Source organism: Poecilia reticulata, chromosome 18 (genome assembly GCF_904066995.2).
Source record: "Poecilia reticulata chromosome 18, P_reticulata-male-v2, whole genome shotgun sequence".
NCBI classification, from domain to species: domain Eukaryota; kingdom Metazoa; phylum Chordata; class Actinopteri; order Cyprinodontiformes; family Poeciliidae; genus Poecilia; species Poecilia reticulata.
The window spans coordinates 25,300,209-25,324,413 of NC_088847.1; the positions used below are offsets into that span (position 1 = coordinate 25,300,209).

The following is a 24,205-nucleotide window of genomic DNA, read 5'->3' on the forward strand; positions in this document are numbered from 1 at the left end:
GGATGGGATGTGACAGCAATGATCTCTTCTAGTCCACCCTCCTTTATCTGAAGCCGTTTGGCTGTGAAATCACCAAGACAGACGTCAAACCACAAACCCCCTGCCTGTCTGCTGCCCCCAGCTGAACAAACACACACACATACACGCAGCGCCACCCTGAGCCACTCACAGTGGGTTGCTTAGGACCTGGACGTCCTGTTTTTGTTGTTTACTCGGCACCTGACAGCAGGAAGCAAACAGTCATGTGACGCTCTCTCCGTCGTCTCATTGGCTACTAACTGTTCTTGTTTTCGGTACATTGTGGGTCACCTGGTCCCGCGCATCCTTATGGGGTCATAGCAGGATGCAGGGCCACAAACCAAAATGGAGAAAAAACTTCAGTATTTTTATTGAAGCTGAAATAAATAATATAAGATCCACCAGACATAGAGTGAATATTTTCTTTATGTCTCATAATTTTGATGATTCTGAATATTTCGTTCTATCTGGCGGCTCTCACCTTTCCCATGCTAAACCTCAATAGGTTCCCTATGAGGTTCTGGTCAGGCCTGTTTGCTGGCCAAGCAAGAACCAAGTCCTGCTGGAAATGAACCCAGCATCTCCATGAATCGGGCAAGCAGAAGGAAGAATGAAGGACTCTAAAATGTTCTGGAGGATGGCTGGGCTGATTGTGGACCGGACAGAACCCAGTGAACCAGAACCAGCAAAAATCTGACGGTCTTTAATATCTGTAGGGAAAGATTCATAATGAGCTATTGCTAGCACTATGCTAAGGAAGTTACAAAGAAAATCTAAACAAAAAACCACTGAGAAACAAAGACTTTGGCTCTGGAGGCGCGAGTTGAATTCTGGCAGCTGGTCATCTTGATGTGACTGATGAACTCAGTGAAGATTAGGAAACTCTGGTGGAAACTCTGAAATCACAAGATAATTTCAAGAAAATTAAATCTGCATTAATATAATGTACACTGGTGTGACTATTTGCTGGGTCTCCATAAAAAAAAATAAAAAAAGATTTTATCTCCAAACATTCCCGGTAAAATAATAGTTAAAAAATGCAACTGAAGGAATAGTGATGTCCACTGCGACGGACTGGCGACCTGTCCAGGATGACCCCGTGTAACAGTTACAAATGTGCTTTTTTAAATTATTATTTCTAATTCATGTTATATTGAGCATTTGTGATTTTTATCTCATTCAGTTATTTTCATTTGCTGTTTAGTTATTTTTGCCTGTGGGAATCACCTTTCTGCACTCTGCCTTGTTTGTGCTTCCTTGGCCTCTGTAGTTCATTCCAGCCCTCGTAGCTCCTCTGCTTCCCCCTCTCAGTGCTGTTCTGCGCTGCTGTGAGTAGGTTAGGGGAAAGTTCACTGAAATTTGTTGGTTATGTTGAGATTTCTGGCACATGTTGTTTTTTTATTGTTTGTTAATATGTTGTTTTGCAGTTTTGACCGTTATTGTGGGTTTTTATGGACAGTTTTATTGTAATTTTTTTTTATTTTGGCGCAAACAAAATAAAACCAATGGTTACCATTGGTAACCATTGGTTACCAATGGTTTGGTAACCATTTCTGCAAAAATTAAAGAAGTAAAGATATAGGAAAAATAAGTAGAGTAAAATTAATAAATGAGTAATTTGCATCTTTATTTCCATTTATATTTATTTATTATCCTTTTCAGTTTTTTTATTTATCTGGCTCCAATTTTTAATTTTCATTTACCCGTTTTTCATTTTCCCATTTTCATTTATCTATTTTCCAATAGAAAATAGATATTGGAAAATATCTATTTTTCAATATCTATTGAAAAATAGATATCTATTTTTCAATAGATATTTGAAAAATAGATATTTTTCAAATATCTATTGAAAAATATAAATGATCTATTTTTCATTTAAGTAGATAAATGAAAAAGAGATCATATTTCATTGATCTCTTTTTCATTTAACTATTTTTTATTTATTCCATTTTCATTTATCTACTTTTTATTTATCACTTTTACATTTATTCTTTTAAATTTTCCATTTTCATTTATTCTTTTTGGGTCACATGAACAAGGTTGGGAGTTGTTTTCTACAGCTGCATCAGAACCAGACTACAGTATATTTCAAGTAAAACATGGCTAAATATATTTTCCTTTTGTAAGGGACAGGATGGTCTAAGGCCAGAAAAGGTGCTGCAGATTATATTTGCTGAATGAGCCACAAATTGTTAGTCCAAACTTTGAGTGGGACAGATTAGAGCTGCCGGACTGCTGACAATATTTATGGAATACAAACTAAGTGGAAAACACCATGGTTAAAATATAATATTGTGCCATATATATATATATATATATATATATATATATATATATATATATATATATATATATATATATATATATATATATATATATATAAGGTATTGAAGGTATTGAAGCTAAAATTAATTTGACAAATGTGAACTGGGAGCTACAGTATAACTGACAAAAGTAAGTTTAAAATGATCAACTTACTTGATCATTTTTTTGATCAAGTAAGTAAATACCCAGTGTTTATACCCTGTGTTTAGGGTATAAACACAGGATATATATGTTTACACCCTAAACATATACCCTAAATATGTTTAGGGTATATGTTTGGATATTTTATAGTTAGTTTCAATGATAATTTGTAGTTATTTAAAAAGGTATTTAATTTTGGTTATACTAATTTTGTGTTATTGGGTTACGTTTTCATAACCTTTATTGTTTCCTTGCTTGCATTTTAAAATTTTTCACCTGTTTTGATCTCAACAACTTTAAAAATAAAATAGAAAATAAAGAATTGATTCTTGATCATTGAATGAAATCCAGCTCAAAATATTCTGAAGCAAATTTCCTTTTTAAACCTGCAGTTTCGACCCAAAACATGGAAACTAGACATTAGATTTATTGGTCATTGCATTGCTGTCCCTGTCGTTGCCCTGGTTGACATTCATATCATCATTTTATATGTAAAATTAGTTAAGGTGCAAAAATGTAACATTTTATACATCAATGCATGGGTGAGAACTGGAGTGGGAATCAGACTGTTGAGACGTGTGAAAGGAAAAAGGAAGGATTCATACTTCAGAAGAAGAAAATGTTTACACCTTTATGACCAACCAAAGTTTGATTCTGAACATAACTAAGTTCATCATCTGCATTTAAAGCAAAAACCATGGAATAGTTCATACATTCATAAATCTGGAGAGTTTTACCTCTGGTTCTGCTTCTCTGATGATTTTTAACATCATTTGTCTTCACAGATGCATAAACTGCATGTGGGTCAGTTCCTAAAAAATGAAACAAACATTCATTACTATACAGCTGCTGCTCAGAGGCCACATTCATTTTAAAAGGTTATATACACCATTATGAAGAATGCTTTATAAACAGCAGCAGGTTTTTTTAGCTTGACACCTTTTCAGTGAGTCACTAAAGATGTCATGGAAATGTATCTAAACCCAGGAAGTTAACCACAAACAACTTGATCATTTTCACAGAGGAAACATTTCAACACAAAGCAGAAAATAACAAGAAACTAAAGACCAGACCACAGAGAGGCCCAACCAGTATGAGCTGCTGGCAGAAACAAGACGATGTTTAACTTCTCCTTCACATCAGAGCAGCTCTGAGTTAGTAGAAAAGGAATAAAAATAACTTTAGAACTGTTAGTTGCAGATGAAGACACTGATAAATGTTTCTGAATGATCAAGTATTGGTCTTTATTCTTTGTGTTTTCTATAGCTCAACTTTACAGTTATAGCATTAATACACTCAATTAATGAAATTAAACATTTTATTAAATGAGGGATGTTTGATGTTTAGTTAGAGTCCAAGTGAACAAAACTTAATTCTCAGCAGCTTGTTGTTTGTACTAATCATAAATAAAAGGAGTAAACACTTGGAATAAAAATGCCTGATAAAATCTATTTACGTTGAGTTCAACAAAATCATTAAATAATTAAAGTGGTGAGGATTTAAGATCTTAAATGCTTAATGTTCAACGTTCAGGACAGACCCAGAAGTTACTCAAAAAAACCAAATAAAGTCTTAAACTTAACAACTGAGTTCAGTGTTGGAAAAATAAATGATGCTCTGACAACACCAAGTATTTTTTTAATGTTTGTAAGTTAACAAATAATGTTCTTGTTGGTAATGCAGGCAGAAAAAAACAACATTTCTGAGAATAAAACTTCATATCAACTTAACAAAACTGTTTACCATGGAAAAGTTTAGACCAAATACCTTATTTACATGTAAGTTATAAAATCATGATTTCTTTGCTATTTAGTTTATGTACAACTAAATTAAATTTGTCATGCTATTTTAGATTTATAATACTTAAATCACACATAGTATCTTCACTTATTTTTATATGTTGCAGTAATTGATTGAGGTCCAATGTAAACGATCCCATCATGCACTGGGTCACCAGCAGCAGCAACTAATTAAGACACTTTCTTATTTGTCACAAAAATGTGTTTTTTGACAAATAAACAAATTTCACACACATGTTTAAGGTGAAAAGGTAAACTCCAAACTTCATCTATGTAGCCAGCTCATCAAGAATGAAGCTACTTTCAGAGCAGTAGAGCGTTTATTGGATAGTTTTTGGTATTTATATGTGAATACATGAAACTGCACCATGAGTGAGTTATGCATCATTTTTCTGACCGCACTCTGCCTGAGGGTGCTGCCTTGCATATGATTGTTACTTCACTGAACAAAGTGAACAAACTGTCACAGTTTGAGTAGAGAAACAAATGAAAAGCAGGAGCCATGAACTGTTTCAATCAAATTATTATTTTTTTTTATACAAGTAGTGTTTGACTACAAAAAAGCTTTGGGAGTTAAGAAATATTCATATTTATGAATTTAACTTGAATTACTCTAAATAAAATTGTCCAAGTTATTGTTACTCAAAATTATCAAATCAGTCGAGTTGTGTAAATACAAAACGTGCAACTTGTACATATTTACATTTTTAAGTTTTGAAAACTAGATTTTTTTTTGAGGCATAAAAAAATCTATTGCATAATAAAAGTCAACTAATTGTGTTTTACAGTGTACAGTCAATCCTTGTCGGATCCTGGTTGTTGGCCGCCTTTGTTCCAGTCTGTTTGTCTACTAGGTGCTGTCATTCTCTGAGCCCTTTGCCTTGTTGCTAACCTGGATTTCTGTTTCATCATTAAACCATTTTCTCACTACATTCTGGGTCCACCATGTCTACCTCACCACCAAAACCTACAAATCCTGAACTTTCCAAATAACAGCCAAGTGTGTCAACTAGTGTTGCCTTCAGGTGTTTCAGTTTCCCAAGCTGCTTTTTCTTTCAAATATTTTACAGATAAAGGTCTTTATTGTAAATAAGAATTTGTTTTTAAGAACTCACCAGGTTAAATAAAGGTTAATTCAATTTTTTAAAAACCTATGGAACAAAACAAATAAGAGTTTTGTTCCATAGAAAAGTCTGCCAACAGGTGAATTTGCATAAACTGAGGGTTTCATATTATGGTAAATCAGAGGCTGCCCCGTCCAACAAAGCATTTGGAGTCATTTATTAATCATTTACTCGTATATTAAGCAGGTCCAGTTTACATATTTAAATGTCAGTGTGATGGTCCGTCAAACAGTTCAGCATCTAATGCATCATAGTTTCTCCGTCAATGCGACTCAGATGTGTCGGTGCTTATGCAGCTTAGACTCTTCTTCTAGTTGACCTAATAAATACAATATTAAATATTTCATGCATTTATAAATAAAGAGAACAATAAATCTCCCCCATCTGTGTATGTTTGCTGTGATTATTTCATCATGTTTCTAAATGACCGTTAGGATCTCACTAAACTTTCATGGGATCGCTATAAACATTTGCAGAAACTTGAGAAAGTAAGTCAGGATTGTTTTTTTTTTGTTATTTTCATGTCCACTCATAAACACCATAATAAATGAGATTCTGGATTTAAATAATTAAATCAATGAAGTGTTCAGAGAAGTGGAGGGATGCTATCAGCTTACAGGATTCCAGAAAGTTCTTTGGTGCAGAACCATCTGGTGTGTCTGTTTACATGTTTATTCCACCAAGTTACTTTTCTGCCTCATCCACTGTTTATCACAACTTTATTATATTTATATATAGAACAACATGCAGTGACAGAATCGTCCAACACTGAGAAGATGAGTGGAAGGAGATGAAGAGCAGTTTTACCTCTGGTCTTTGGCTTCTTTCTTTCTTTCTTTTTGATGACGATCTCTCCATAACTCACATCGTCTCTTCTAACAGCAGAATAGACCACAGATGGATCGTTCTCTGGAAAAACACAGTAGGAGAGATTGGGATTAGTTGAGCAAGTCTTCATATCTATCTATCTATCTATCTATCTATCTATCTATCTATCTATCTATCTATCTATCTATCTATCTATCTATCTATCTATCTATCTATCTATCTATCTATCTATCTATCTATCTATCTATCTATCTATCTATCTATCTATCTATCTATCTATCTATCTATCTATCTATCTATCAAGATGCCAGAGAGCAACACACTTTTTTTTTTTAATTAGACAATTTAATTTCACATAATTATGGCGGTAGAAGCCATTTGTCTGTTAAATACTTAATGAAACATATTTACCGTGTTTGATGTTTGTTGTAAATGACGTATAATCACACAGAACGAGGTAATTAGTCCAAGTTTGTTGTTTATTGAACGTTCAGAAACTACAGCGGCTGTAAAGAGCCACAGCAAAGGTAAACAAAGGTAAAACAACCTGAGCAGGTGATCAACTCAAAACCACTCGCAACTTTTTACTCTCTGTCATTTAAGCACACCCGTTGCTATGGCAACCGCCATGAGCCGAGCTCCACAAGCCGACCAGAGATTATGTTAAAAACATTCAGTTATATCAGGTTTTCAGGCTTGATATTTATTTTGCGATCATTAATAAGCCTCATGATCACAGCGGTGGTTGATTAGTTCATTTTAATCTCCTGATCTGATGGTTATTTTGGAACCGAAACGCACAGAATTGCGCAACACCTTGTTGAAACAATAATTACTGAGATTATTATTGTTGTTGGGTCATTAATTTGAACATTTAGAAAAAACATTTTTCGTTGTTGTTCTTTAATAAAGTTCTGAACGTTTTAAGCCAATCAGAGGAGGACGTGCTGCTCTCAGCCTCCTGGCTGCGTTCAGTTTCACACGAACAGTTCAGAAACAATATGAAATGGGAAAAAACTATTCATTAACTGATTAAGTCGTGTTTTGGGTTGTCTTGAAAAACTAATCAGTCACAGCTGCACAGTGAACCTGTTGATTCTTTACAGCAGACAGCCGCTCCTCTCTTATAGGTACTGCGTACCCCGCTGAATCTTTTAGGGGTACCAGTACCCAACAGTACCCCCTTACTTTCACCCCTGAGTATTCCCTAACATTGATTCAGATTATTCGACACAAAGTGGCAAAGACAGTTATGTATATGTAATTTTTCACTCTGTCAAAAGTAAGATGGCTTCCGTTTTTGTTTTGAAGGTTTGATAAAGACACAATGTGAAGAAGAAGTGGGAAAGTCTTTAAGGAGAGACGGATTCACTGCACAGGATGGATCTAAGTTACTGAATCTCTCTAAGATGCATCTCCTCGGTTGAAAAACATGAATAAATCCTTTATAGACATTATGTTTATACGCATGTGCATATAAATATGTATAATTTAATGCATATCATTATTTAATCATCTTTGTTTCTCTATGATTGTATTATTTTGTTTGTATATTTATATATGTATTGATATTACTAAATGTATTTAAACAAATTATGACTGTGTGGTTTGTAAAATGCTTATCATACATCAATATCAAAATATTATATTCCAAATCTATTCTGTTTCCCCCCCAACATTTAAATATGCTAAACTAGCGGTTCTCAACGTGGGCCGTACCGCCCCCCAGGGGGCGTTCAGAGGACGGCAGGGGGCGCTGGCGGACATTTTTACCAAAGGGGGCGCTGGGATGCCTTTGGGGGGCGTTTGGTCGAAGGTAAACTTTACACCTTAAATGCACAACAATACCAGTTTAGACTTTGAGCAACTTGGTAAAACTGTATTGTGTAACATTAAATCATGCTTGGCTGCAACTGTATCGATGGCAGCTCTTCTTCTATTCAGTGTTTGTAGCTTCATGGCTCCGCATCAGTTCAGCGTTACACCGGCTGATGACGCTGCTGTGATTCACTTTGTCTGGTATTTATGTAGCTACATATGTTTTGGCAGTTCTGTGATCATGTCAAAGCAGAAACTTATATTAAAAAGTGTTTTATTTCCGTTTGAAAGCTGCCCGCTACCATGGAAGGACAACAGAAAATCACTCTTATAAACATGTAATTACTAAAATCACGACTTTGTATCCCTCTGAAAAATGAACCCATTTAAATAAAGAAATCCCTCCATGGTGATACCACGAAAGAGAGCGTTCATTTTATAGCGTTAACACGGTGCTGTAAGTGGTCCGGTATGAAACGGGGGTGATAGAACAACACAGCACTTTTAAACTTCAATAATCAGAATGTAGAAATTGTTTCCGTTGTTTTAAAAGGTTTATGTCAGTCTGCCTTTTCCCCATCGATACGCTTCACGAACGCCCTGCACCTTAGGGGCTTTAAAAAAAGACGCACACATTGCGCAAAACTCAGAAACAGGAGAAGCGGGACATAAAACGGAGCGACGAACTAGATGTGAATTATGGCATAAAAACAGAGAATCTCACGCTGAACAGTGAAAAAAATCAACACATGATGTGAAACATGACGATTAGGAGACGCAGCAGGTGATGAGTGAAGATTACTGATGGTGAATAAACGATAAAATAAATGTAGCTACAGGAAAGAAACTAAAGTGGACATAGCAATAAACCAAGAGAGGATAAAACTAATCAAAGGAAACTAAATGGAAATGAATGAAGAACAAATGCAAGAATAAACTAAGAAACTAAAGTAAATACAGAGGAACAAACTGGTATGGCAAGACCTTTAGAGCAATAATTAATACAGAGACTGTATGGCAAGAATAAACAGACACTATTTCCAGATAAAAGGTACAATAATATTGTTTTAGTGCCATGGGCAGGAGCGCAACTACACATTATTCAGGTGGATGCAAAAACATAAATCGGCGCCCCCCCCACGAAGGAGCGTAGAAACATACGCTCCCCCCCCCCCCCCACCCCCCTCCTACAGACGCCGATACGTTTAGGGTAAAACTCGCTACATTTACCCCGTTATGTGCGCGAGGTGAAGGAGCAAAAGGCGCTGAAGTGTACGGGAAAACATAATCGGTGCGCCGATTCAAAACATCTACAATAATGATAGTAACATTAATAATAAAATAATTGTCAGTGCAAGTAGCCTACAAATTCTTTAGTGGGGGGCGGTGAGGAACCTGGATAAAGGCTGGGGGGGCGCTGGCCCAACAAAGGTTGAGAAACACTGTGCTAAACCATGCATCAGTCAATTCAAAAAATACTTTTAAAAAAATGTCCTTGTAAATGTAGCTATAATAGCTGTTTGAATAAGGTTTACAGCAAAACAAAAACTTGAAAATCTGTCTAGTATTTAGTGTTATGATTGCTCAACCAGTCAACATACGCAGTCATGTGACCTTTTTAAACTTATATGCTGTTAAGCATAATTTGCATGATAAGTGACTAATTTACAATTATATGCTAAGCATAATTTACATGATGATTATTAACTGAATTTAACATGATTGTGTAAAATTACGAAGGGTGAAGTTGTCAAAGTCAGCAGAAAAAGACGAAAAAGTAATTTGAGTCTTTATTTATTCTCAGTATCTTCCAACCAAAACCAAAAATGGAATGAAGGACAACTGTTGCCGTCTTCTCACCTCACCTTCTCCCCTTCACAATAAGAGCATACATTCTGGTGTGAAATATATACATTGTATCTGCCACAAAGTGAAACATATTTAAGTGCGAAGCATGATTTATTTGGATATAGGAAGTCTTTTATTTAAAACGGCTAAAAAAACTGCAAGGAAAAAATGGCAAGGGTTAGGTCCGTGATGATTGAAGAAGCTTTCACTCTAACAAGCCGCCCTATATCTCGACAATAGGCAAGAGGGATCTATTCTTTATGTCTGTGTCTGCGCCACCCGCTGGATGTAGGGAGAAACAACAGTCGCTAACAGCTACTGATCTTAGGCAGGATTTTGTTCACCCAGTCAAAGATAACGTAGTCACGTCATTATATGTATCTAAATGTAAACATAGGTGTAACTTCCTGAGGACTGGTGTCCCCACCAACTTTGGCTTGAAGGGCAGCAGGGCCGAGCTCAAATCGTGGCATTGGCACCTTACCGGAAGTGCCGCAGTTGCCACGACCTGCTACTGGCACCTGTCGAGGGCTGGCCCGACCTGCTACTGGCACCTGTCGAGGGCTGGCGCGACCTGCTACTGGCACCTGTCGAGGGCTGGCGCGACCTGCTACTGGCACCTGTCGAGGGCTGGCGCGACCTGCTACTGGCACCTGTCGAGGGCTGGCGCGACCTGCTACTGGCACCTGTCGAGGGCTGGCGCGACCTGCTACTGGTACCTGTCGAGGGCTGGCGCGACCTGCTACTGGCACCTGTCGAGGGCTGGCGCGACCTGCTACTGGCACCTGTCGAGGGCTGGCACGACCTGCTACTGGTACCTGTCGAGGGCTGGCGCGACCTGCTACTGGCACCTGTCGAGGGCTGGCGCGACCTGCTACTGGCACCTGTCGAGGGATGGCGCGACCTGCTACTGGCACCTGTCGAGGGCTGGCGCGACCTGCTACTGGCACCTGTCGAGGGCTGGCGCGACCTGCTACTGGCACCTGTCGAGGGCTGGCGCGACCTGCTACTGGCACCTGTCGAGGGCTGGCGCGACCTGCTACTGGCACCTGTCGAGGGCTGGCGCGACCTGCTACTGGCACCTGTCGAGGGCTGGCGCGACCTGCTACTGGCACCTGTCGAGGGCTGGCGCGACCTGCTACTGGCACCTGTCGAGGGCTGGCGCGACCTGCTACTGGCACCTGTCGAGGGCTGGCTCGACCTGCTACTGGCACCTGTCGAGGGCTGGCGCGACCTGCTACTGGCACCTGTCGAGGGCTGGCGCGACCTGCTACTGGCACCTGTCGAGGGCTGGCGCGACCTGCTACTGGCACCTGTCGAGGGATGGCGCGACCTGCTACTGGCACCTGTCGAGTTCTGGCTCGACCAGCTACTGGCACCTGTCGAGGGCTGGCACGACCTGCTACTGGCACCTGTCGAGGGCTGGCGCGACCTGCTACTGGCACCTGTCGAGGGCTGGCGCGACCTGCTACTGGCACCTGTCGAGGGCTGGCGCGACCTGCTACTGGCACCTGTCGAGGGCTGGCGCGACCTGCTACTGGCACCTGTCGAGGGCTGGCGCGACCTGCTACTGGCACCTGTCGAGGGCTGGCGCGACCTGCTACTGGCACCTGTCGAGGGATGGCGCGACCTGCTACTGGCACCTGTCGAGGGCTGGCGCGACCTGCTACTGGCACCTGTCGAGGGCTGGCACGACCTGCTACTGGCACCTGTCGAGGGCTGGCACGACCTGCTACTGGCACCTGTCGAGGGCTGGCGCGACCTGCTACTGGCACCTGTCGAGGGCTGGCGCGACCTGCTACTGGCACCTGTCGAGGGCTGGCGCGACCTGCTACTGGCACCTGTCGAGGGCTGGCGCGACCTGCTACTGGCACCTGTCGAGGGATGGCGCGACCTGCTACTGGCACCTGTCGAGGGCTGGCGCGACCTGCTACTGGCACCTGTCGAGGGCTGGCACGACCTGCTACTGGCACCTGTCGAGGGCTGGCACGACCTGCTACTGGCACCTGTCGAGGGCTGGCACGACCTGCTACTGGCACCTGTCGAGGGCTGGCGCGACCTGCTACTGGCACCTGTCGAGGGCTGGCGCGACCTGCTACTGGCACCTGTCGAGGGCTGGCGCGACCTGCTACTGGTACCTGTCGAGGACTGGCACGACCTGCTACTGGCACCTGTCGAGGGCTGGCGCGACCTGCTACTGGCACCTGTCGAGGGCTGGCACGATCTGCTACTGGTACCTGTCGAGGACTGGCGCGACCTGCTACTGGCACCTGTCGAGGGCTGGCGCGACCTGCTACTGGCACCTGTCGAGGGCTGGCACGACCTGCTACTGGCACCTGTCGAGGGCTGGCGCGACCTGCTACTGGCACCTGTCGAGGACTGGCACGACCTGCTACTGGCACCTGTCGAGGGCTGGCGCGACCTGCTACTGGCACCTGTCGAGGGCTGGCACGACCTGCTACTGGTACCTGTCGAGGACTGGCACGACCTGCTACTGGCACCTGTCGAGGGCTGGCGCGACCTGCTACTGGCACCTGTCGAGGGCTGGCACGACCTGCTACTGGCACCTGTCGAGGGCTGGCGCGACCTGCTACTGGCACCTGTCGAGGGCTGGCGCGACCTGCTACTGGCACCTGTCGAGGGCTGGCGCGACCTGCTACTGGCACCTGTCGAGGGCTGGCGCGACCTGCTACTGGCACCTGTCGAGGGCTGGCGCGACCTGCTACTGGCACCTGTCGAGGGCTGGCACGACCTGCTACTGGCACCTGTCGAGGGCTGGCGCGACCTGCTACTGGCACCTGTCGAGGGCTGGCACGACCTGCTACTGGCACTTGTCGAGGGCTGGCACGACCTGCTACTGGCACCTGTCGAGGGCTGGCGCGACCTGCTACTGGCACCTGTCGAGGGCTGGCGCGACCTGCTACTGGCACCTGTCGAGGGATGGCGCGACCTGCTACTGGCACCTGTCGAGGGCTGGCGCGACCTGCTACTGGCACCTGTCGAGGGCTGGCGCGACCTGCTACTGGCACCTGTCGAGGGCTGGCACGACCTGCTACTGGCACCTGTCGAGGGCTGGCACGACCTGCTACTGGCACCTGTCGAGGGCTGGCGCGACCTGCTACTGGCACCTGTCGAGGGCTGGCGCGACCTGCTACTGGCACCTGTCGAGGGCTGGCGCGACCTGCTACTGGCACCTGTCGAGGGATGGCGCGACCTGCTACTGGCACCTGTCGAGGGCTGGCGCGACCTGCTACTGGCACCTGTCGAGGGCTGGCGCGACCTGCTACTGGCACCTGTCGAGGGCTGGCACGACCTGCTACTGGCACCTGTCGAGGGCTGGCGCGACCTGCTACTGGCACCTGTCGAGGGCTGGCGCGACCTGCTACTGGCACCTGTTGATGGCTGGCGCGACCTGCTACTGGTACCTGTCGAGGACTGGCACGACCTGCTACTGGCACCTGTCGAGGGCTGGCGCGACCTGCTACTGGCACCTGTCGAGGGCTGGCACGACCTGCTACTGGTACCTGTCGAGGACTGGCGCGACCTGCTACTGGCACCTGTCGAGGGCTGGCGCGACCTGCTACTGGCACCTGTCGAGGGCTGGCACGACCTGCTACTGGCACCTGTCGAGGGCTGGCGCGACCTGCTACTGGCACCTGTCGAGGGCTGGCGCGACCTGCTACTGGCACCTGTCGAGGGCTGGCGCGACCTGCTACTGGCACCTGTCGAGGGCTGGCGCGACCTGCTACTGGCACCTGTCGAGGGCTGGCGCGACCTGCTACTGGCACCTGTCGAGGGCTGGCGCGACCTGCTACTGGCACCTGTCGAGGGCTGGCGCGACCTGCTACTGGCACCTGTCGAGGGCAGGCACGACCTGCTACTGGCACCTGTCGAGGGCTGGCGCGACCTGCTACTGGCACCTGTCGAGGGCTGGCGCGACCTGCTACTGGCACCTGTCGAGGGCTGGCGCGACCTGCTACTGGCACCTGTCGAGGGCTGGCACGACCTGCTACTGGCACCTGTCGAGGGCTGGCACGACCTGCTACTGGCACCTGTCGAGGGCTGGCGCGACCTGCTACTGGCACCTGTCGAGGGATGGCGCGACCTGCTACTGGCACCTGTCGAGGGCTGGCGCGACCTGCTACTGGCACCTGTCGAGGGCTGGCGCGACCTGCTACTGGCACCTGTCGAGGGCTGGCGCGACCTGCTACTGGCACCTGTCGAGGGCTGGCGCGACCTGCTACTGGCACCTGTCGAGGGCTGGCACGACCTGCTACTGGCACCTGTCGAGGGCTGGCGCGACCAGCTACTGGCACCTGTCGAGGGCTGGCTCGACCTGCTACTGGCATCTGTCGAGGGCAGGCACGACCTGCTACTGGCACCTGTCGAGGGCTGGCGCGACCTGCTACTGGCACCTGTCGAGGGCTGGCGCGACCTGCTACTTGCACATGTCGAGGGCTGGCGCGACCTGCTACTGGCACCTGTCGAGGGCTGGCGCGACCTGCTACTGGCACCTGTCGAGGGATGGCGCGACCTGCTACTGGCACCTGTTGGTGGCTGGCGCGACCTGCTACTGGTACCTGTCGAGGACTGGCACGACCTGCTACTGGCACCTGTCGAGGGCTGGCACGACCTGCTACTGGCACCTGTCGAGGGCTGGCGCGACCTGCTACTGGTACCGGTCGAGGACTGGCACGACCTGCTACTGCCACCTGTCGAGGCCGGGCGCGACCTGCTACTGGAACCTGTCGAGGGCTGGCGCGACCTGCTACTGGCACCTGGCGAGGCCTGGGCGACCTGCTACTGGCACCTGTCGAGGGCTGGCGCGACCTGCTACTGGCACCTGTCGAGGGCTGGCGCGACCTGCTACTGGCACCTGTCGAGGGCTGGCGCGACCTGCTACTGGCATCTGTCGAGGGCAGGCACGACCTGCTACTGGCACCTGTCGAGGGCTGGCGCGACCTGCTACTGGCACCTGTCGAGGGCTGGCTCGACCTGCTACTGGCATCTGTCGAGGGCAGGCACGACCTGCTACTGGCACCTGTCGAGGGCTGGCGCGACCTGCTACTGGCACCTGTCGAGGGCTGGCGCGACCTGCTACTGGCACCTGTCGAGGCTGGCGCGACCTGCTACTGGCACCTGTCGAGGGCTGGAACGACCTGCTACTGGCACCTGTCGAGGGCTGGCACGACCTGCTACTGGCACCTGTCGAGGGCTGGCGCGACCTGCTACTGCCACCTGTCGAGGATGGCGACCTGCTACTGCACCTGTCGAGGGCTGGCGCGACCTGCTACTGGCACCTGTCGAGGGCTGGGCGACCTGCTACTGGCACCTGTCGAGGCTGGCGCGACCTGCTACTGGCACCTGTCGAGGGCTGGCGCGACCTGCTACTGGCATCTGTCGAGGGCAGGCACGACCTGCTACTGGCACCTGTCGAGGGCTGGCGCGACCTGCTACTGGCACCTGTCGAGGGCTGGCTCGACCTGCTACTGGCACCTGTCGAGGGCGGGCACGACCTGCTACTGGCACCTGTCGAGGGCTGGCGCGACCTGCTACTGGCACCTGTCGAGGGCTGGCGCGACCTGCTACTTGCACATGTCGAGGGTTGGCGAGACCTGCTACTGGCACCTGTCGAGGGCTGGCACGACCTGCTACTGGCACCTGTCGAGGGATGGCGCGACCTGCTACTGGCACCTGTCGAGGGCTGGGCAACCTGCTACTGGCACCTGTCGAGGACTGGCATGACCTGCTACTGGCACCTGTCGAGGGCTGGCTCGACCTGCTACTGGCACCTGTCGAGGGCTGGCATGACCTGCTACTGGCACCTATCGAGGGCTGGCGCGACCTGCTACTGGCACCTGTCGAGGGATGGCGCGACCTGCTACTGGCACCTGTCGAGGGCTGGCACGACCTGCTACTGGCACCTGTCGAGGGCTGGAGCGACCTGCTACTGGCACCTGTCGAGGGCTGGCACGACCTGCTACTGGTACTTGTCGAGGACTGGCACGACCTGCTACTGGCACCTGTCGAGGGCTGGCGCGACCTGCTACTGGTACCTGTCGAGGACTGGCGCGACCTGCTACTGGCACCTGTCGAGGGCTGGCACGACCTGCTACTGGCACCTGTCGAGGGCTGGCGCGACCTGCTACTGGCACCTGTCGAGGGCTGGCACGACCTGCTACTGGTACCTGTCGAGGACTGGCACGACCTGCTACTGGCACCTGTCGAGGGCTGGCACGACCTGCTACTGGCACCTGTCGAGGGCTGGCGCGACCTGCTACTGGCACCTGTCGAGGGCTGGCACGACCTGCTACTGGCACCTGTCGAGGGCTGGCACGACCTGCTACTGGTACCTGTCGAGGACTGGCACGACCTGCTACTGGCACCTGTCGAGGGCTGGCGCGACCTGCTACTGGCACCTGTCGAGGGCTGGCGCGACCTGCTACTGGCACCTGTCGAGGGCTGGCACGACTTGCTACTGGTACCCGGGATGAGTGCCACGGCCCAGCAGCACAGGGTTCCAGACCAGCCTGCCACAACCTGCCACTGGGTGCCACGACCATCTACAGCTTAACAACAGCAACTTGTTGCTTCTGTGACGCATGCCGCGGCTTTTGTGTCAGACTGAAAATGAATTCATTTATATATTAAAAAAAAAAGAAGCACTGGTGGATCTGGCACAGCCCTGCCACAGAGCCCCCTAGGGAACATGGGGAATATTTTGCGTTTCCTCACAAAAGTATAGCATTTCCTCTTAATTGTTGCGTTCCCTCACAATAAGCAAATACACCCTGGTCTATTTTGGATACAGTCAGAAATGTCAATTTAAAATTATACACATTTACAGAGCCTTACAAAACATCCCATGATAATCACCTGTGAAAGTGACCACATGAAAACTGCACATGGTTCACAGCTTTTCACATGTGAATGATGTGAATCACATGTGAAAGCACATGTAATTGTATGGAGTGAAAATAGTCTCAAAAAATTTGTGCGTGTGTAAAAATAAAAAATATCTGTGCGTGTGTAATACAGCATTTGTAAACCTTTAAAATAAAATAAACCTTCTACACCTATAAATGTTGAAAAGTACACACAAATCACCTGGTACACACACACAAAACTGCATTTACACACAGACCCGGTTACGAGAGCACAACTATTTTTGAGACTCATTTCACGCTTCGCTCCCAGATGTGTGTGTAGATGGTGCGTTTACATGCTAGTAAAAGCTGGGACATCTGAGCTTTGCTAGTGTTTTTATCCTCTGACGTTTCTCACTGTGCTGAAGTGGCATATACGTTGGTTCGCTGGAAAACGGTATATCACAGCACTTCCTTACAATATCCTAAAATTATTTGTAGACATATTGTGCGTTTTTGAATGGTACAGCAGACCAAGTGGTCTGAAAAAGGACCACTAGGTGGCGGAATGGTTCGCTGGCCGGAGAAATAGCGGGGAAAACCCAGAAGCAGACGGAGCGTCCAGGTGGTCTGTCCTCTGAAGTCAGTAGGAGTTAAACCTGCAGGCTTTCCTCTCCGTTTATAATGAGACATGGAGTAATTATAAATGATTTCAGGTTTTATATGTCTGGTATTTTGATACTCTGCCCTCCTCATGTTTCTGTTAGCGGGAGCTAATGTTTATGTGAGCTATGCTACGTTAGCTGTTGGGAGCTAAGCTGGATTTTTATTCTCACTCTGCAGTTTGATAATCTGTCTTCAGTCTTAACTTTAACCAGGTTGATCCAGTTTTATGATGCCGAAGCATCTTCAGGTTATGGTATTTATGGATGTTGGTCATTATCACTGAAACCGTATTTTGTTGCTTCAGCAGTAATGAAGGTAGATCTGGACCTGCAGGATCATCTGCTGCTGGACTTCATTCACCAGAACAAAATGAAAGGTTCTTCATTCATGTTGACTTTTCAACATTAGAAATGAAGATTCAACGGCTGGAGGTGAACTTTGAGATGAACGCTACCCGTGGATATGAAACAACTCTTCCTAAAATCAGCAGAGAGGTCGTACACCCCACACCGAGCAGTCAATGGAATCAGTCATGTTTGCAATCCCAAGAAAACGAGAGTGGTTTCTTTTCACCCCCCGCCATCCCGGGCCGCAGCAAAATTTTCGAAGTCTTGACCGGTCCGCAGTAATAAAAAGGTTGGGGACCACTGGTCTAGACCCCTCAGATCTTCTGGTTCTGGTTCTGCTCTGCATCCCCAGAACCAGAACCAGACGAGAAGCAGCAGCATTCAGCTTCTATGCACCACAGATCTGGAACAAACTTCCAGAAAACTGTAAAACAGCTGAAACACTGAGAGCCTTTAAATCTCAACTTAAAACCCACCTGGTTAGAGCTGCTGATGGCTAAATTAGGGTTAGAGTGGGTTTTGATGTCTTTGATCTTTTTAATGTTTTTATCTTTACTTTTTAATCTATTAATTTTTTTTCTTCCTGTTTTTCACTGTTTATTCAATGTTACATGACTCTGTGTTTGTTTTTAATTATATAAAGCACTTTGAAAGGCCTTGCTGCTGAAATGTGCTATACAAATAACATTTGATTGATTGATTGATTGATTGATTGATTGATTGATTGATTGATTGATTGATTGATTGATTGATTGATTGATTGATTGATTGATTGAACACATGTGAAAAATCACAAACACATGTGGGAAATGGGAATCCCATGTGAAAACAAGTGATCACATGTTTTTTAACATGTGATCACTTGTGAAAAAACATGATTTTCATGGGATTTTTTTGTAAGAGCATGTTTATGTATCAACTCTTTGGTGCAAAAAAGCTGATTGAAAATCAGGAAGTTCTGGTGCCTCTCCAGCTATCGTTCTGGGCGAGAGGCGGGGTCACCTGGACAGGTCACCAGTCTGTCGCAGGGCAACACAGAGACACACAACCATGCACACACACACTCACACTCACACCTATGGACAATTTGGAGAGGCCAATTAACCTGACAGTCATGTTTCTGGACTGTGGGAGGAAACCAGAGTACCTGGAGAAAACCCACCATGCACAGGGAGAACATGGAGACTCCATGCAGAAAGACCGGGAATCGAACCCAGAACCTTCTTGCTGCAAGTGAACAGTGCTACCAACTGCACTACTCACATATTTGAGATATACTAAAGTATTATTTTTCACTAGGGTTCACTTTACTGAATATGATTTATTCCTCAAACGTTACCAACACAACATATTTATTACTTATTTCCTGTTTATTCCTTTATGTTGCTGATATCAATGAATCAGTTTCTACTTTCTATTCCTAAAAAGATCTTGAATTGCAAAACTATCTGCCTTTAATAAAACCTGTTTCTAAAACGGTGTTTAATACAGACGTCACAGTGGTAAAACATTTTTAACTTTAGTTTTCCAACAAAACCCAGAACAGAAACACAATTTCACCTTGACTTGATTTGTTCTTCTGTCGTCGATGATGAGAAACTTGGATGTCACTGTAGGTAAGATTGTTCTCTCCAACTTCTGCATTTCCTAAAATGTTAATATAATTCTCTTTCAGATCAAACTATTTCACATGTTAAACTTTATTGAACCAACAGAAAATGGATAAAGGTTTGTCTCACCTTCAGGTTTTCTCTGAACACGTCGTCTCACCAGTAAAACCAGAATCAGCAGGAAAACCACAAGAATCACACATCCTAGAGACACGAGGATGTAGAGAACCAACTGGGAGGAAGATGAAGATGAAGATGATGATGGAGCTGAAGATGATGATGGATGTGAAGGAGAGGGTGGAGCATCAGAAGTTGATGGAGCATCAGAAGCAGTTGATGGTTTCTCTAAAATAAAACAATTTATTAAATAACTGCCCAACAATTTCTAATAAAAACCAAAGTTTAACAATATTTTAAATCCTCTGACCTTCCACAGAGATCCTGCTGGATGGAGACTCTCCCTGATCGCTGATGCTGCATTTATAAAAGCCTTCATCAGATCTCTTCACTGTTTTAAGAGTAAAGTTTCCCGATGCTCCATGACCAATGACGACTTTATCTTTATAGAAAGCAGCTGGGAGGTTGTGGGCTGGACTCTTTGCTCTGCAGCTCAGAGTGACGTCATCTCCCTCCATCACAGGGAGGACAGGACTCTGCAGGATCACTGATCCACCTCAACACAGAGACAAACTACAGCATTTCATCCATTTCCACACAGCAACACTAACTCCACAGTCTGATCTTACCAGAGACAGAGAGCTGGATGCTGCTGCTGCTGCTGGGGGAGGATCCAGATGTGGACTCACACCAGTACACACCAGAGTCTAATGGGAGGATGTGACTGACCTCACAGGTAGAACCAGCTGATCTCCCAAATCCATCTCCACACTGAGTCCTGGTCTCTTTGGTTGTGTTTCTCCTCACAGTCCATCCATCCTCACAGGTCAGAGTCACTGATTCTCCTCTGAAGAACTGAGATCTGCTGGGACTCACAGTCAGAGCAGCTGGAGAGACTGAAGAGATTCAATTATCATGATTTCAGTTACTAATAAAACTAAAAAGCATCATATTCAATAATTATCCAAATCAAAAATTTCATAACATTCTCAGATGCAGCTTTTATCCAAACCACATCTTTGAAAATGTAAAGTATTTTCTTTAATGTAACAGAAGTTCACCAACCTTCATCTGTTGAGCAGCTCAGCAAGAAGATCAGAACTAGAGAATAAATAAAGATACATATTCATTATTCATTATATTCATGAAGCTGAACATGTCAAATATAATGTACTCTCAAGTTGTGAAATTCAATTTCATATTGATTTTGTTAGTTCTGCTTTTATATTAAGATGCTGTTATTTATAAAAATCAAATTCATTGATTTCTTCAGTTTTTATACAGCGCTGATTCCAAACATAGTTTCCTGGCACTTATTAGACAACAGATCCATTTACACACAGAAACCTCCAGTCCCACAGTGATTCTATCACCAGATCCTATTAAATCCCATCCAGTAAAATGTCTCCAGTGTCTCAGACAGAGAGAAATGCTGATCCAGCAGAAAGAGACTAAAACTTTACTTACAGATCAGACAGTGAGATGTTCCTTCCATTGTTCTTCTCAGTGACCTGACGATGTTTGGCTGAAGCTGAGAACGGCTCACTGAGCCGCCTACTTCCTGCTGCTGGTCCGTCTGCTGCAGAGAGAGAGGAGGGGGAGATAGAGGAGGGAGAGAGAGGAGGGGCTGAGAGATGAGGGGGAGAGAGTGGAGGGGAGAGAGAGGAGGGGGAGAGAGAGGAGGGGAGAGAGAGGAGGGGAGAGAGAGGAGGGCAGAGAGAAGAGGGGAGAGAGAGGAGGGGCAGAGAGAGGAGGGGAGAGAGGAGGAGAGGAGAGGAGAGAGAGGGGGAGAGAGAAGAGGGGGAGAGAGAGGGGGGGGAGAGAGAGGAGGGGAGAGAGAGAGGAGGGGAGAGAGAGGAGGGGGAGAGAGAGGAGGGGAGAGAGAGGAGGGGCAGAGAGAGGAGGGGGAGAGAGAGGAGGGGAGAGAGAGGAGGGGGAGAGAGAGGAGGGGAGAGAGAGGAGGGGAGAGAGAGGAGGGGCTGAGAGAGGAGGGGGAGAGAGAGGAGGGAGAGAGAGGAGGGGGAGAGAGAGAAGGGGAGAGAGAGGGGGGGGAGAGAGAGGAGGGGAGAGAGAGGAGGGTCTGAGATTGAGTCCAAAATCCGATGTGAGATTCATCCGTGCTGCAGTGAATCCGTCTCTCTTTATAGATTCTCCCTCTTCTTCCTCACATCGTGTCTTTATGAAACTTTCAAAACAAAAACGGAAGATTTGGGATGTATCTTACTTTTGACAGAGTGAAAGAATTACATATAAATAATAGTCTTTACCACCTGTGTAAACTTTGCTGGTGAATGTTATAACACGTAAGTTTTATAATATGTGTTATATTGTTTCATTTCTAATATAGGCTCTTGTGTCAGATAATCTAACGCCCCTTTTCCACCGGCTCTACTTGGTCGGCTCGGCTCGCTTTCCTTGCGTTTCCACCAGCCTTTTCAATGGGGCTGGCCCTGCTTTTTAGGGTCCTGCTTTTTAGGGTCCTGCTTTTTAGAGTCCTGCTTTTTAGGGTCCTGCTTTTTAGGGTCCTGCTTTTTAGGGTCCTGCTTTTTAGGGTCCTGCCTTTTAGGGTCCTGCTTCGGAGCAGGTCCAGCCGGGCCGGCCCTGGTTTGGTAGGTGACGCAAGCTTCGCTGCTGTTCACTGATTGGCTGAGGGCATGGTCAGAAGAGCGAGGCGAAGAGAGAAGAAAAATGAAGGAGCAACGTTTGAAACTCGCTGCAACACGGAAGTGATGGAAGATGCAAACAAGCCATGAACTAAAAGATGCCGGTTTTTTTCTTTGCTTCGGATTTCAATATTCAGCGACAGCTCGATGGAGCCGTGAGGAATGAGTCGCTTTTGTCACGTAGTGGAAGCTAACGTTAGCCTCGTTAGCTTCATTAGCCTCGTTAGCCGCTTCAGAGCGATGCAGCCCCTCGGTGAACACCGACTCAGACGCAGCTAACGCCGCTGCTGCTCTCCAGCCAGATGAGCAGTTTGTAGATATATCTGTCTGGTTGTTACTACATTTAAGGTTGCATACATACAGGAAGACATTTAAAACACAAAGCCTGCTGTATTTTTATGACTCAAACACAACATGGGCATCTTCTGAAGACACTTAGTTGCACATTAGTTATAAATAACTCAATATTGTTCAGCATGTTACCGTCATTTTTTTATCTTTGTGTGAATCTACGGATTGTTTCTCATTTTGCTGTTAAATCTGAGTTTCCCCCATTGTGAGATAATAAAACATGTCATATGACATCCTATTGTAAAATGACTAGATATCAGTTCTCTAATCAAATTGTTATGAATTATTAATTGTAGAATGAACAATAAACTTGAAGAAAACGATGGTGGTATTTTATCCATGGCTGTTTGCCTGCATAGGTCTAAAACTTACAAGTAATTGCATTTTGTCTTTAATTTACACAACTATTCCAGTTATTTAATTCTGGCTGGATGGTAAAAAAAAAAGTGTATGTATGTATATATATATATATATATATATATATATGTATGTGTGTGTGTGTGTGTACATACACTGCTCAAAAAAATAAAGGGAACACTTAACACAATATAACTCCACGTAAATCAAACTTCTATGAAATCAAACTGTCCACTTAGGAAGCAGCACTGATTGACAATCAATTTCTCCTGCTGTTGTGCAAATGGAAAAGGCAACAGAAGGAAATTATAGGGAATTAGCAAGACACACTCAATAAAGGAGTGGTTCTGACCACAGACCACTTCTCAGTACCGATGCTGTCTGGCTGATGTTTTGGTCAGTTTTGAATGTTGGTGGTGCTTTCACACTCGTGGTAGCATGAGACGGACTCTACGACCCACACAAGTGGCTCAGGTAGTGCAGCTCATCCAGGATGGCACATCAATACGAGCTGTGGCAAGAAGGTTTGCTGTGTCTGTCAGCGTAGTGTCCAGAGGCTGGAGGTGCTACCAGGAGACAGGCCAGTACACCAGGAGACATGGAGGAGGCCTTAAGAGAGCAACAACCCAGCAGCAGGACCGCTACCTCCGCCTTTGTGCAGGAAGGAACAGGAGGAGCACTGCAAGAGCCCTGCAACATGACCTCCAGCAGGCCACAAATATGTCTGCACAAACGGTTAGAAACCGACTCCATGAGGATGGTATGAGGGCCCGACGTCCACAGATGGGGGTTGTGCTCACAGCCCAACACCATGCAGGACGCTTGGCATTTGCCAGAGAACACCAGGATTGGCAAATTCGCCACTGGCGCCTTGTGCTCTTCACAGATGAAAGCAGGTTCACACTGAGTACATGTGACAGACGTGACAGAGTCTGGAGACGCCGTGGAGAGCGGTCTGCTGCCTGCAACATCCTTCAGCATGACCAGTTTGGCAGTGGGTCAGTAATGGTGTGGGGTGGCATTTCTTTGGAGGGCCACCCAGCCCTCCATGTGCTCACCAGAGGTAGCCTGACTGCCATTAGGTACCAAGATGAGATCCTCAGACCCCTTGTGAGACCATATGCTGGTGCGGTTGGCCCTGGGTTCCTCCTAATGTAGGACAATGCTAGACCTCATGTGGCTGGAGTGTGTCAGCAGTTCCTGCAAGATGAAGGCATTGAAGCTATGGACCGGCCCGCCCGTTCCCCAGACCTGAATCCGATTGAGCACATCTGGGACATCATGTCTCGCTCCATCCACCAACGTCACGTTGCACCACAGACTGTCC

At 46.1% G+C, this 24,205-nt stretch overlaps 1 protein-coding gene across 4 annotated transcripts; it reads right to left on the reverse strand.

Moving 5' to 3' along the window:
• Positions 1–371: 371 nt before the first annotated feature.
• LOC145548482 (uncharacterized) lies at positions 372–21,121 on the reverse strand. Of its 4 annotated transcripts, XM_081598935.1 has the most exons (9): positions 20,975–21,120; positions 20,573–20,608; positions 19,818–20,403; positions 19,520–19,594; positions 19,341–19,427; positions 6,215–6,316; positions 3,222–3,296; positions 1,246–1,344; positions 372–914 (listed from the first exon to the last, which is right to left on the reverse strand). In XM_081598935.1, exons 3-9 carry the CDS (start codon positions 20,023–20,025, stop codon positions 883–885), a joined length of 678 nt encoding a protein of 225 aa, XP_081455061.1. In that variant the 5' UTR covers positions 20,026–20,403; positions 20,573–20,608; positions 20,975–21,120; the 3' UTR covers positions 372–882. The 4 variants fall into 4 exon arrangements, 1 of the variants encoding a protein (XP_081455061.1); XR_014084495.1 differs by lacking the exon at positions 1,246–1,344 and having other exon boundaries at positions 19,520–19,622; positions 19,818–20,394; positions 20,975–21,121; XR_014084494.1 differs by lacking the exon at positions 1,246–1,344 and having other exon boundaries at positions 19,520–19,622; positions 20,975–21,121.
• Between the last annotated feature and the right edge of the window lie 3,084 nt (positions 21,122–24,205).

Excerpts from the sequence above, each read along its gene's own strand:
- LOC145548482 (XM_081598935.1), bottom strand. The coding sequence starts at position 20,025 with ATGGAGGGAGATGACGTCACTCTGAGCTGCAGAGCAAAGAGTCCAGCC. Across the intron at positions 19,428-19,519 it reads TGTTCAGAGAAAACCTGAAG|GAAATGCAGAAGTTGGAGAG; the intron begins GTGAGACAAACC and ends TTAACATTTTAG. Across the intron at positions 915-1,245 it reads ACAAGGCAGAGTGCAGAAAG|AGTTTCCACCAGAGTTTCCT; the intron begins GTGATTCCCACA and ends TTGTGATTTCAG.